A 14257-nucleotide genomic window follows, 5' to 3' on the forward strand; every position below is an offset into this window, starting at 1 on the left:
GTTGTGGCTTATTGTGTCCAGGCCAGTCATCAAACATCCATCTTTTCTAATTTGATTTTCCAGCAGTTGACTTGGGCCTCCTATGCATTTCAATTGTTAATCTAAATAATTCTTAAACGTCTTGAGGATTCCCGCTACTACCACTCTATTAAGAGTGGTTCTTCCTGACGAAAGACATACATCTGTCCACCTCAAATCTCACCTATCGCTGATTTGTAAATCTTTAAAATTTAGGGATAATTATTTTAAACTTAGTGATAACGCAAAAGTAAAATATTGCAGAAACTGAAAACCTGAAATGAGAAAAATGCTGGAAATACTCAACAGAACAAGCAACATCCGTGAAGACGTAGAGTTTACCTTTCAGGTTTTAACTTCGTCTTCAGCCTAAAAAGGCTCTTAGTAAAACAATGATAAATTTATGCGCGACGATTAGTATTGTAGTTCTGACTGTACATTGAGCATGGAGCCTGTAAACTCGAAGGTGGGGCAGGGATGAAACTTCGCTTGTGATATCGCTATTATACTCACCTATTCGGGTCTGGGGAGTAGGACAATTTTAAATGCTCATGAAGCCACTTATTTCCCATAGTACACCATGGCAAAGACAATCCTCTATCTGCACTATGCGTCACTGTGCACTATGGGAACAGTGATTAGGAAGGGGATGGGAGAGGTGTGAGCGCGTGCAGTGTGAGTGACGCATGCGCTTTGCGCAAGCGCGCACGCGTGTTGTTAATAAACGCCAGGATCGATGATCGATTCTACTTGGCGCCATTTACAGCGCGAGAGAGAAGGAGAAAATTTGTTTTGAGTCTGCGGCGAAGTACCCAGGGGGGAAAACCTGAAGATCACAGTGCACTATTTCACGTGTGCCTCAGCAAATTTATTTTTCTATTCCGATTTTGCTTCAGGACAGATTTGGTTCCAGTTGAGCGATCAGGTTGTTCTTGTGTAGTTGTTGGTGGTAGGATCAACTTCTGAGGCCCGTTCACTTGGGCTGCTGCAAGGTTGGAACAAAATTATCTAAGCTTCACGTTATTTCTTGACTGGCCATATTAAACCAAAAAATCATTTGGAAGACGAGCAAGGGAGTTACTGCTGTTTGCTTCCTCTCATTTTCTTATCTCAGGCCAATATTTATGCCTCAGACAACATCCCAAAACAACAAAATCACCCTGTCCTGATAATATTGCTGTTTGTGCGTTCTTGTGTGTTTGGGTTATTGTGTTGCAACAGTTCTGAAATGTATTTGACGAAATCATGTGTTTTTAGAGGCTTTGATAGGTGCAATGTTAATGCAAGTTTTTCTTTTCTAACTGGCTATTTAAATCCACTTCGTGATTTACTAAAGATGAGGTTTGTGCCGTTTGATGCTACGTGTAATGCAAATCTGGCCACTTTTTGAAACCTTTACAAACATGCTGAAGAATACGTCGAACCCGCTTTCGTCAGCTGGTTTGATTTGATTTGATTTATTATTGTCACATGTACTTAGGTACAACGAAAAGTTTTGTTTTGCATGCTGTACAGACAGATCATAACATACAAAGATCTTGGGCGGTTGAACACAGCAAGGAATACAAAGTTATAGCTTTAAAGAAGGTGCACAGAAGCAAGATCGACATTAGATTTGAAATTTCAGAGGTCCATTCTGAAGTCTAATAAGAGTGGCGAAGAAGCTGTTCTTGAACGTGTTGGTACATGTGTTTAAGCTTTTGTGTCTTCTGCCTGACAGATGAGGTCAGAAAAGATTATAACCAGGGTGGGAGGGGTCTTTGATGTTGGCTGCCATTCCGAGGCAGTGAGAATTATAGATGGAAGGTTGGCTTGCACAATGAACTGGGCTGTGTTCACAACTCTTTGTAGTTTCTTATGATCCTGGGCAGAGCAGTTGCTGTATCAAGCTGTGATGTGTCCAGGTAAAATGTTTTCTATGGTTTTCTATAAAAGTTGGTGCGAATCTTTATGGACAAGCCAAATTTCCTTAGCCGCCTGAGGAAGAAGAAGATTTGTTGTGCCTTCTTGTTGGTTATTGTCACTCCTAGGAACTTGATGCTCAACTCCATTGATGTAGACAGGGGCATGCCCTCCTCCTTCCTAAAGTTGATGATCATCTTTTCAATTTTGCTGATGTTGAGGGAGAGATTGTTATCTTTACACCTCACCACTAAGCACTTTATCTCTTTCCTGCATTCTGTCTCGAAATTGTTTGATATCCAGCCTAGAACGGTGGTGTTGTCAGCAAACTTGCTGATGGAGTTTGGATGAAATTTGGTGACGCAGTCATAAGTGTACAGGGAGTACAGTAAGGGACTGAGTACATCTCCACGTGCAGTGCCGATGTTGAGGATTGTCGTGGAAGAGGTGCTGTTGCCTATCTTCACTGATTGTGGCCTGTGGGTCAGGAAGTCAAGGATCCAGTTGCAGAGGGTGAAGCAATGACCTAGGTCTTGAAGTTTGGAGATTAATTTAATTTAGTTGGAATTATAGTGTTGAAGGCAGAGCTGTAGAAACCTGACATGGGTATCCTTATTATCCAGATGTTGCAGGGATGAGCGTGGCGTCAAGGAGATATTGTCTGGCATGGACCTCTTGCACATTATGACTGTAAATACTTGAAGACCACCCCGACTCAACTTCGTAAACAATTAAATTTCTAACTTTTAGGAGATAACTGGGTTCAGTATTTGTATTATGGCATGAGTGAGTGATCCTGAACAAAAGTCATAAATGTTCCAGCAAAATGCAGCCTACCAATGTAAGGGGTTTTGCCTATCCGGAAGTGCACTATACCAGCTTTCAGCTAGTGTCATAGGTTGTGTAAATAACAAGTTGGGAAGAGCAGGTATTTATTTGGACTGTTGCTGGGTATGAGTGGAGCCGAATCTCGGAGTCAACATCCAGCCAGATTAATTAGGCCTTGATCTGTCATGGAGCTGATGTTGTACTTTTGATGAACTTGACAGATGTTCAACTGCACAGACACTGTTGAGACCTTTTTCCTTCATATGGCACAATGCTTGGGAATCTGGAAAGGGGTGTATGTTACAGATATTATAACTGTACAATATAAATATGTCTCTGGATGGAAGTGATGATCAATGTGGATTTAACCAGTCCAGCTAAAGGAACTTATTTTCATGTAGGCTGGGAATTACAAGCAAAAATCTGATGAAAAATTATATAATTTCAAGCATCATGATCAAACATTTGCCTTAGAGTTGGGTTTATTTTCCTGCAGTAGCTGCCTGTGTTATTATAAAATAAATAGTACATTTAATAAAATCCATGTTATTTAGCAGAGCTGTCAATGTTGGGACTGATATTTGATGGGAAATGTGAGACCAGTCACATTTTTTTTTTTGTCTGATTCCCGGTTTTGAATAAGCCTAATATCTTTCGGTAGGATGAAGCTATTGTTTATAACTTGCGGTAGAGGTGCTGATTCTTTCAAATCTTCTGGTCACTCTTAGACACCAAACTGGTCTGAAAATCCTCTTCAACCTCAAGCTAAGTTTCTGTCCCTGTATCCTCTCTGATTAGCCTGCTCATTTCCTCCTCTGTAACATTGTTTGACTTTCCACTAGTCCATGTGCTGCTGAAACATTTACCTAAAGTTTTTTCACCTCCAGACTTCACTACACCCGCACTCTAATGGCTGCTGTCCAGCTTCTCTGCACAAACTTCATCTCATCCAAAACGCTGCTTTTTCCCACCCTGCACCAAGTTCTGTTTGCTTAAACCTAAAATTTAAAACTGACGTGTTTATCTTTAAATTCTTCCATGATTTTTCACCTTGCTTACATTGTTAACTGCTTCTAGCTCTAGTTTCTCATTTTGTTTTTACTTTCTCTTTGCCTCTGTTCTTCCATTTCCTCACTTCAGTTCCCCCCTTATTGTTCACCTCTCCATTTCCCGACTTTAGATTCCTCCTTATTGTCCACCTCTTCTGCCAAGATCCCTCTAACTTCATTCCTGTTTCCATTTTTGACTTCTTCATTCCTCTGAAGCTCATTTTCTGAAGAAGGGTCCCGACTCAAAACATCAACTTTCCAGCTCCTCTCATGCTGCCTGGCCTGCTGTGTTCCTCCAGCTCCACACTTCATGATCTCTGAAGCTCATTGGATCTTTTGTATATTAACATGAGCCCATATCACATTAACAATTTTAATAATATTTCTACAGTTCTACAGTTGTTTTGCATGGACAGGTCACATTCGGTACCTGAAAAGATGAAGGAAAATTTTCAGTCTTTGTTCTTCATTAGTCTTCCTGACCTTCGGAAATTGTGTGGCGTAACAGTCAAATTGAACTGTCATGATGTTGATGCAAGAAATTTACAGTTTTTAACTTGCAGGTAATATAAACCACTCATTAGAAAAAAAAAAGTAAAGTTTATCCTTCTATCACTACTTAATGCTCCAGTCATATAGATATCTATTTTTGTGTTAAATATAGGCTGAAATTCATGTGGAATAGATTTAGGTGCACATGGATATTAAAGTCAGAGAAGGGTAAGATGGATCACCCACTCAACAATTCTGGCGTAAAGTGGTTATAAATGCTTCATATCTTTGTCTTTTGCACTGATGTGCTAGGCATTATCACTGAGGATATGAATATTTGTGAAGCCTCCTCTTGTTAGTTCTTTAATTGTCCACTATCATTCATAACAGGACTGCAGAACTTCAATCTGATTCATTGGCTGTGGGCTTGCTTAGTACTATCTGTTGCATGTTGCTTCTGTTCCTTGGCTTGCACATAGTCCTCTATGTCTTTATCAAGGGTTCACCTCTTTGTGTGCCTGTGTTGCTCCTTGCATGCTGTTCGTCACTTCTCATTGAACTCCTGGTAATGGTAGTGTAAGGGATATGCTGGGCCACAAGGCTACAGACTGTTTAAATACACTTCTGCTGTTGTTGCTGTTCCACAGCAGCTCACGGATGCTGACATTTGAGCTGTTAAATCTGTCCCTCATCTACCACAGTTAGCAGGGTGTTAATGACGAACACATGGCTAGTATCTCCGTTGTGAAGACAGGACTTTATGTACACTAGTAACTCAACCAGTACTGTCATGGACAGACGTATCTGCAGCAGCTCAATTGGTGATAACAAGACTTTGTTGCTGGCCAGTCTAGCAGATTGTCCTTCAGGGCTTAATTAGTAGTGATACACTGTGGGTGGCGGACATTGAAGTCAGCGTATGTTCTGTGTCCTTGCTACCTTCACTGTGCCCTCCAATTTGTATTCATTTATTGTTGATATGTTTGTAGATGACAGGCAGTGTTGAGCAGGCAAGGATGCTGCAAAAGAACTTGTACAAGCTAGCAGTGTGGGCAAAGAAGTGGCAGATGGACTACATGTGGGAAAGTGTGAGGTTATACACTTTGGTAGGAAGAATAGAAGTGTAGACTATTTTATGAATTGGGAAAGGCTTCAGAAATCTGAAGCACAAAGGGACTTGGGAGTCCCAGCTCAAGATTCTCTTAAGATTAACGTCAGGTTCAGTTGGCAGTCGGGAAGGCAAAAGCAACGTTAGCATCATTTCGAGAGGGCTAGAATATAAGAGCAGAAATGTATTTCTGTGGCTGTATAAGGCTCAGGTCAGACTTCATTTGGTACATTGTAACAGTTTTGTATCACTGTATCTAAAGAAGGATGTGCCGGCATTGGAGGGGTCCAGAGGGGTGTTACAAGAATGCTCTCGAGAATGAAAGACTTGTCATATGAGGAGTTATAGAGGACGAGGGGGTATCTGATTGAAACTTATAGACTACTGAGACGCCTGGATAGAGTGGACGTGTAGAAGATGTTTCCACTAGTGAACAGACTTGAGTGCACAGCCTCAGAATGAAGGGTTGACCCTTTTGGACTGAGGTGAGGAATTTCTTCAGCTCGAGAATGGTGAAGCTGAAACACATTGTTGCAGAAGGCTGTGAAAGCAAAGTCATTGAGTGTATTTAAAACAGACAGGTTCTTGATTAGTAAGGAGATCAAAGGTTACAGGGAAAAAGCAGAATAGGGCTAAGAAATCTCGGCCATGATTGAATAATGGAGCAGACTTAATGAACTAAATGGATTAATTCTGTTCATGTATCTTATGGTCAGCATGGAGGAGTACTGATTCATCAGCTGAGATGGGGTGGATACAAAGTAATTAGCAGGAGGTTTCCTTGTCCATATGCCTTGAAATTTCATGGGTCAATGTTGAGAGCTCCCAGGGCTGCCAGCTCCTGACTGTGTACCCATTACAAGACATGCTCAGGGATGTTGTTGGTGTTGTCTGTGAGTTTGTCTAATGAATGATTCCATGACAATGACTTGCAGGCTATTGCTCGACTAGTCTGTGAAACCGCTGTCCAAATTTTGGCAGTCGACCCAGATGTTAGAAAGAAAGGCTTTGCCGGGTTGACAAGGCTGAGTTTGCTGTTGTTGTTTCCCAAACACAAGTCCATGCTGGTGATCCATCTGATTTCATTCATTTTTTTAAAGACTTTTTAGCTGGTAGGTACAACCAGCTAGCTAGGCCATTTTTGAGGGTCCCCTACATTGTTAAGAATATGGAGTCACATGTAGACCAGACCAGGCAAGAATGGCAGTTTTCCCTTCCTAGTGGACATTTGTGAACTAAGCATTATGACAAATAACGATGACTTTGTGATTTTTAAAAAAGAATTCTTTAGAAAAGAATTCAAATTCTGTCATCTTCCTTGATTAGATGAGAACTCAGACCCCAAAGCTTTACCTTTATTTTTGGTTTACTGTTCTACCAACAACTTCACCATACTATTTCTTCCCAATGTAATTTTGACTCAGGATTGTAGCCTAACGCTCCTCTCAAATGATCAAACAGCGCTTTTAGTTTTTTTTTGTTATTATTCTGATTCTGGGAGCCACACTAGTCTTACTCGCACATACCATCCTGATGCTAGCCCCTCCACTCCACCCCCCATTCTTGTTTACATTCACATCTCGTAAATTCTCTGTCAGATATAAACCGAAAGTTACTCTGGCAATAGATCACAAAAGTTTCATAAAAAGATTTGTCTCTACTGCTGTTAGAACAGATCAATATGGGCATTTTACATTTCCTGATTAGGCTGATGTTGGGAAAATGCATGTGTATTTAAAGTGTAAGAGCAATGTCTAGATTTTGTTTTAAAGATTTCCATGACTCCACACTGTTCCCCGTTTATGTTGCAATTTCATACAGTTTGTTTCAAGTTAATTACTTTGTGGATCACTATTATTGTTATTACCATACTTTGGATGTTTTATTAATTGAAAACTCTGGTAGTCTTTTGCAAAGAGGACACTGAAATGCAAGAATATCACTTGTTCACACTTAATTGGATAAAAAATATACATTCTTTTAACCTGCCCCCTTCTGTTAAATAGTGACAAGATGCCCAAAAAATTAAGTTCCTTTTCAACATCACAGGGAACTGCTATTTCAATATCCAGAAGTCCTTGCTGCCCCAGGAGAATATAAAGAAATTCTCATGATAATGTCAGTAAGTATAAATTTTAGTATATTATTGTTCATGAATTCTTAAGGATTGCATATGAGTATTTAATGCAACAGGCATGGTTTAAGCAGCTATGTAAGCATGATTAAAATGTACATGAAAGTTAACATCCCTGCACATATGTTCTTTTTCAAAGAACCACCCCTTTTGTATTTCTTGGTTGAACCTACCTCCACCTCTCACTCCATGTGTTCTATACCCTAGCCATTCACTGCATGGAAAATATTTTCTTCCATTTTTGCTGCTTTTACTAATTATTTGAAATCAGTGTCCTCTCGTTCTCAATCCTTTCGTGAGTTGGGAACGTTTTCTCCAATTTACTCTGTCCAGATTCATCATGATTTTGAATTTTTCAATCAGATTTCCTCTCTGCATTCACTTCTTCAAGGAAAACAGTATCATCTTTTATTATGTCTTCATAAATGAAATTCCTCATGCCTGGAACCATTATCATAAACCTCTTCTGCATTCTGTCTAGTGTCTACACCCTCCATAAAGTGCAATGCCCACGACTCCAACTAAGAACAAACTAGTATTTTCTATCAGTTCACCATACAGACCTTGTTCTTGTATTCCCTAGGTCACCATCCAACCTATTTATATAAGCCTGCAGCTGTCTATCTCCTCACAGCACCCCACCCATCCAACCTGACAGATGCAGCAACCATACAAGTTGTGGTTATATATTGTATCCCAGTTGAAGCCAGGGTACTACTGACCTTGGACGAATCCCCCATTCCCATCTGTGCTTTACCTACCTGCAAATACAATTACCTCATAAATTGAACTCATCCTATCCAAGGAGTATTGGGATCTTTCTATTATCTCCATTATTTTCATTTGATATAAATTATTTTGATGATAATATCTTTAGTAGTTCAGTTTATGCAGGTAAAGATGCTTTAACAATATCTTTTGATATCATATTCAGCGCCAAGCTCTCCTCCCATTTACTAATTTGCCATTAATCTGGTTCTGCAGTGCCTCTCTGCTCAATGTGATCAAGTCTGAGCTGATCACATTTCAGCCTTGGCTGCTGCTGGCAGGCTTCTTAATGCATATTTGACTTTATTTGCAGTCACTTGCAGGCAGAGTCCAATTTTAAACTACTTTTGATGTTTGGCATGGAACTTAAGTAAGTATAATAAAATAACTAGTACTTTTGTAAATTACTGAAAAAGCTGCATTTTAGAAAATATGCATGTGAAAAGTCTAACATAAGGCTAAAGACACAAATATGAAGCATGTTGAAAGGTGCTTAACTAACAGGTGCCTAGGCCAGGGAAGTTGAGAAAGGGAAACTCTAATTGATATTGAATATTTATTTGGCATCCATAACCTATGCTTTTCAAAGTGCACAGTTTCATGCAAGTTCTTATCATCAACATTGATATAGAAACAACATCTACCCAAAAGTTTGCTGAAAGATGGATTTATTTTTCAGATACTTTTTTATAAGACGGGAAACATTCAGGCATACGTTCAAAAACAGGGAGGAAAGGTAAATTGCTGAAGAGAACAGATGTTATTGGTGAAATGTAATCAGATTTTTAACAATATGGTATGTGTAGTTGTTAATTTACTGGTAGCGTTTGAGAAATTTTGGATGCATTGAGCATATTTATTCTCAAATTTTAGTGCACATGTTTTAAGTCCTTTAGTCTGTCAAAAGTTACACACGCTTTCCTGAAATGCTTTCTTAGTATGTTTCTCTCTTGTTGCCCTCTGTTACTCTCCTTTTTATTTGAGCTGAGCACTATAAATCAGTTTTCCCGTTTCTTTTTTTTTCTGTTCAGGACTTGATAATATTCCTCCTGATTATAATCAGGAATCTGAACACGAACACAAACCCAAGTCTGATTGTTCCACTAACTTCAAAAGGATCATAGCACAATTAAATCACAACTTCAGTGTAAAAATCTCCACAAATGTCCCATGATTTCACATTGAGGGAATTATTTTCAAGTAGAAAGGAATTTAAAATAAGCGTGAGATGTATAGTGTGGACAAGTATCAATATAGGTGAACATTGGAAAATTAAGACACTTTAATGTGTTCGACCTAGTTTTCTTATGACTATAGTACTTACCAGCCACATGGCACTTGCCTTTACCTATCAGTGTGCTGTATTCTCCAAGTGCATATTTGTTATATGAAAGTCTCAATGTTTATTAGGTTCATCAGTAGGTCTTAAGGTTTTGTTGCTTTGCATCTATTTTTACCAGTTGTGCATTACATGTCACATAGGAAAAGATTTGTATACACATACACCCTTGTAATGACAACAAGAAAAGTGCTGAGTAAAGTTAAGTTTACTTTGTATATGAAATAGGATAACTACTACAGAGATACTCTACCAGCTTTGTTCCTTATTAGTCATAATTAAGTTGAACTTAATTTCAGAAATGTAAATAAATAGATTTCAATTGTTTTATAACATCAAAATTGATAGTTATTGTTCTTTCAGAAGTCTTAAATACAATTTTCTTTCAAACTGACCTTAGTAAATAATTATATTTTTGCTATTCAATGTGTAAGATTTCAGTACTGGAGACCCAATGTTATTGATATGCATTGTCAAATCTGGCATAATGCTACTTAAATATATAGATCCCTTTTCCTTCACATGAAAACTCCACTGCACCATTGTAATATTTCACAGCAGTAATAATGTACTTGAAATCATTTCAGAAATCATTATTAACTCTGCTTTTATGCATTCTGTGTGTTTTTATGGACTCTCCCAAAATGATTTGGGTTGAAATTCATTTTAAGTTGAACAAATAGACCTCACAGAGTGAAGGCAGTTGCATTCATCATTGTAAGTTAGGTTTGAATCAAGTTCCAGCAATGAATGAGAGTACTCTTATTTCAAAACCACTTTTATAAGAACAACTTGAAGTGATGCACTATAAAATAATCTGAAATGGGATTGACTTGAAATAAAAATGTTCTTGGTCATTAAACCACCTGTTACATAAATTGAACTAACAATATTAAAATACAAGATGTAAATATTATGCTGTGGTTCAGCAACAGTATTTGGTGAATACCTTTGATTGATTGATTTTATTGTCACGTGTACCGAAATACAGTGAAAAGCTTTGTTTAGGAGTGGTACAGGCTGATCACAGCAAGCAAAGAATGTACAGATCAAAAAGACTTAGAGGCATACAAGTTACATTGTAAGTTACATTATTTGAGGTTAGAGTCCATTCAACAGTCTGATAATGGCCAGAAAGAAGCTGTTCCTGAACCTGCTTGTGCATGTGTTCAGGCTTCTGTAACTTCTGTCTGACAGAAGAGGTTGTAGGAGGTCATTACCAGGGTGCAATAAGTCTTTGATAATGTTGGCCGCCTTTCCATGGTAGCGAACCATGTAAGTAGAGTCCACGGATGGAAGGTTGGCTTCTGTGATGGTCTGCGCTGTGTACGCCACCTTCTGTAGTTTCTCACATTCTTGGGCAGAGCAGTTGCCATACCAGGCCGTTATGCACCCAGACAGTATGCTTTCAATGGTGCATCTGTAGAAGTCGGTGCGGGATCTTATGGACATGCCAAATTTCCTGAGCTGACTGAGGAAGAAGAGGTGTCTTCTTGTGCTAGTTGCTGTCATCTGGTGTAGTAATCATGGTGTTGTAGTTGACCGTAATTGAGCAAAATTAGTTAAGTGCTGAAGATTACATTTAATGTGAACAATAGGTTAAAATAGCAGTGAACTAGGCTGTAGAATACCCAGTGACCAGTTTACTGATAAGGAGGTGGCACAGTAGCTCAGTGGTTAGCACTGCTGCCTCACAGCATCAGGGACCCAGGTTCAATTCCAGCCTTGGGTGACTGTCTGTGTGGAGTTTGCACGTTCTCCGTGTCTGTGTAGGGCTTCCTCCCATAGTCCAAAGGTATGCAGCCTAGGTGGATTGGCTATTCTGCAATTATCCCTTGGTGTCCAGAGATGTGTAGGCTAGGTGGATCAGCCAGGGCAAATGTGGGGCTAAGGGATACTGCAGGGGGATGGAGCTGGGTGGGATGCTGTTCGGAGAGTTAGTGCAGTAAACATATCATTTGAAGTATGAAGATACCCAGTTGTTTTCTCTTCAGTTGCTACAGCTGTGACTTCTTATAAAAAAGTTAGAGACGTTCATAATTGTAGAGTCAGTCACCCTGTGCCTCCTGTTTTTAAAAAAAAGTTTCCGAAGAAAGAAGATGAAGTATCAATTTGATTAGCAGAGGTTTCATCTCAGCATAGCCTCCTTCTGCACTGTAGTGATTCTATGATACAGTCTCAAGGCTCCTATTTAATACTTTTCACATCTGGACTTTCTCCACTGGGTCTTTCCAGACATCTAATCTCAACCATCACTTGTTCTGTTCTGTCTAAAATTCACAGCACATAAATTGGCCTGTTCTAGAAATGTACCACTACCCAATCTTTACCAAAATAACTCCAGAGAGGCCGGTATCATGTCACAAGTTACCCTTTATTTACACATGGAGAGTCCTTGACACTGATCCAGCTCCCTTAGAGCCAGCACTCAGTGTACAGATGTCTGACACTCCTGTTCTTATCTATCAGCCAGGGTTCCCTGATTGTACCAGATTAACAGCCCCAACCAGGGAACTCATTTACGAGGTCCACCTGGCTGACCTCATTACAGTCACTACACTTAACCGCAATTGGCTTCCCATCTTGTTATGTCACACTGGAGTAGTGCGCTGGAGTGAAGCCCTGATAGTCCCCGAGTCATCACAAGTTAAAAGATTTTACAAAGTGCAAAGAATCCACAATTTACCTTTCTTTCAGACCCTGATTGACAGAAAGCATAGGCCAAGTTTCCATACTTGACAAGAATTGCTATTTATTACAGACAAATAGATTTTAATTATCACAGAATCCCTACAGTGTGGAAACAGGCCCTTTGGCCCAACAAGTCCACACCGATCCTCTAAGCATCCCACCCAGACCCATCTTCCTGTAACCCACCAAATCTACATATCACTGAACACTATGGACAATTCAGCATGGCCAATCTACCTAGCCTGCGTATCTTTGGACTGTGGGTTGAAACCGGAGCACCCAGAGGAAACCCATGCAAACACGGGGAGAATGTGCAAACTCCACACAGACAGTCACCTGTTGGTGGGATTGAACCCGGTCACTGGCGCTGTGAGGTAGCAGTGCTAACCACTGAGCCACCATGCCGCCCCTAAATTATGATGAATCAACACAAAATGCTACTTGTTAAAACTCTAACCCACTTATAGAACTCTTCCTCTACGTACACTGCAGACAGACATTTAAAAAAAAACGTGGATTTTATGAGCAGAGGTAAAGACTGGGAAGGTAGTTCAGTGGACTTTCTGTTTCCTCCAGGTTTGCCAAGATGAAACCTCTGCTAATCAGATTGATATTTCTTCATCTTCTTTCTTCAGAAACTTTCATTTGTTTACAGGAGGCACAGGGTGCCTGACTGTACAATAATGAAGGTCTCTAATGTTTTTTTAATAAAAAGTCACAGCTGTAGCAATTGATGAAGGGAAAGCAACTGGGTATCTTCAGACTTCAGATGATATGTTTACTGTAGAGCAAAAGCAGCTCCTTCCCTTCTGGAGGTCCAATGAATTCTCCCTAAATCATTTATAACAATAGAAGCACTGCAGGCCTGCAGCATCAGAGGAGCAGGAAAGTTGACGTTTAGGGTTGGGATCCTTCTTCAGAAATGGAGGAGGGGGAAGCGAGCTCCGAAATAAATAGAGAGAGGAGGTAGGTGTGATGGTGATAACTGAGTGCAGGTAGGCAGTGGTGGGGATTGGTCAGTGAGGTGGGAGAGAAGATGGACACGTTGTGTCAGGTCAAGGAGGCAGGGAGGAGAGGGAGGATTGGTCATGGGATGAGGCCGGGGCGGAGGGGGGGGAAGGGGGAGGTGGGGAGAGTTTGAAACTGGTAAAGTGCACATTGAGACCATTGGGTTGTAGGCTCCCAAGGCGGAATATGAGGTGCTGCTTCCCCCAGTTTCCGAGTGGCGTCATTTTGACACTGGAGGATCCTCTACATCAGTGAGATCAAGCAGAGGCTCGGAGAATGCTTTGTAGAGCACCTGCGCTCTGTTCACGACAAACGACAACACCTTCCAGTTGCAAACCATTTCAACTCCCCCTCCCACTTCCTGGGCAACATGTCCATCCTGGGCCTCCTCCAGTGTCACAACAACACCACCCAGAAGCTGGAGGAGCAGCACCTCATATTCTGCCTTGGGAGCCTACAACCGAATGGTCTCAATGTAGACTGTACCAGTTTCAAAATCTCCCCACCCTTGGCCTCATCCCATGACCAACCCTCCCTCTCATTCCCGCCTCCTTGACCTGACACAACCTGTCCATCTTCTCTCCCATCTATCTGCTCCTCCCACCTCACTGACCAATCCCCACCACTCCCTACCTGCACTGGCCTATCACCATCCTACCTACCTTTCCCAGCCCCACCCCTCCTCTCTATTTATTTTGGAGCTCCTTTCCCCCTCCCCCATTTCTGAAGAAGTGTTCAGACCCGAAACATCAACTTTCCTGCTCCTCTGATGCTGCCTGGCTTGCTGTGCTCCTCCAGCTCCACATTGTGTTATCTCTGACTCCAGCATCGGCAGTTCTTACTACCTCATTTATAACTACTAGCTGTTTATCTACCTAATCACGCTTGTCAGCAGGCAGGAGGCCTTTGTCATTGATAAC

The 14257-nt window shown here is 40.6% G+C and overlaps 2 protein-coding genes across 3 annotated transcripts in view; both read left to right on the forward strand.

Moving 5' to 3' along the window:
* The window catches only part of LOC109930435 (BAALC binder of MAP3K1 and KLF4), a 442607-nt gene that overhangs the window by 66453 nt on the left and 361897 nt on the right, over positions 1–14257 (forward strand). The gene's annotated exons all lie outside the window — the stretch shown is intronic.
* Positions 768–14257, forward strand: part of LOC109915281 (uncharacterized protein C18orf63) — a 55559-nt gene continuing 42069 nt past the window's right edge. Inside the window, exons 1-4 of the mRNA XM_048595577.1 lie at positions 768–1010; positions 4189–4360; positions 7447–7519; positions 8979–9035. Coding sequence (XP_048451534.1) covers positions 4206–4360; positions 7447–7519; positions 8979–9035 — 285 coding nt within the window. The 5' untranslated portion in view covers positions 768–1010; positions 4189–4205. The remainder of the gene's footprint in view (positions 1011–4188; positions 4361–7446; positions 7520–8978; positions 9036–14257) is intronic.

Source organism: Rhincodon typus, chromosome 4, assembly GCF_021869965.1.
Source record: "Rhincodon typus isolate 14 chromosome 4, sRhiTyp1.1, whole genome shotgun sequence".
NCBI classification, from domain to species: Eukaryota; Metazoa; Chordata; class Chondrichthyes; order Orectolobiformes; family Rhincodontidae; genus Rhincodon; species Rhincodon typus.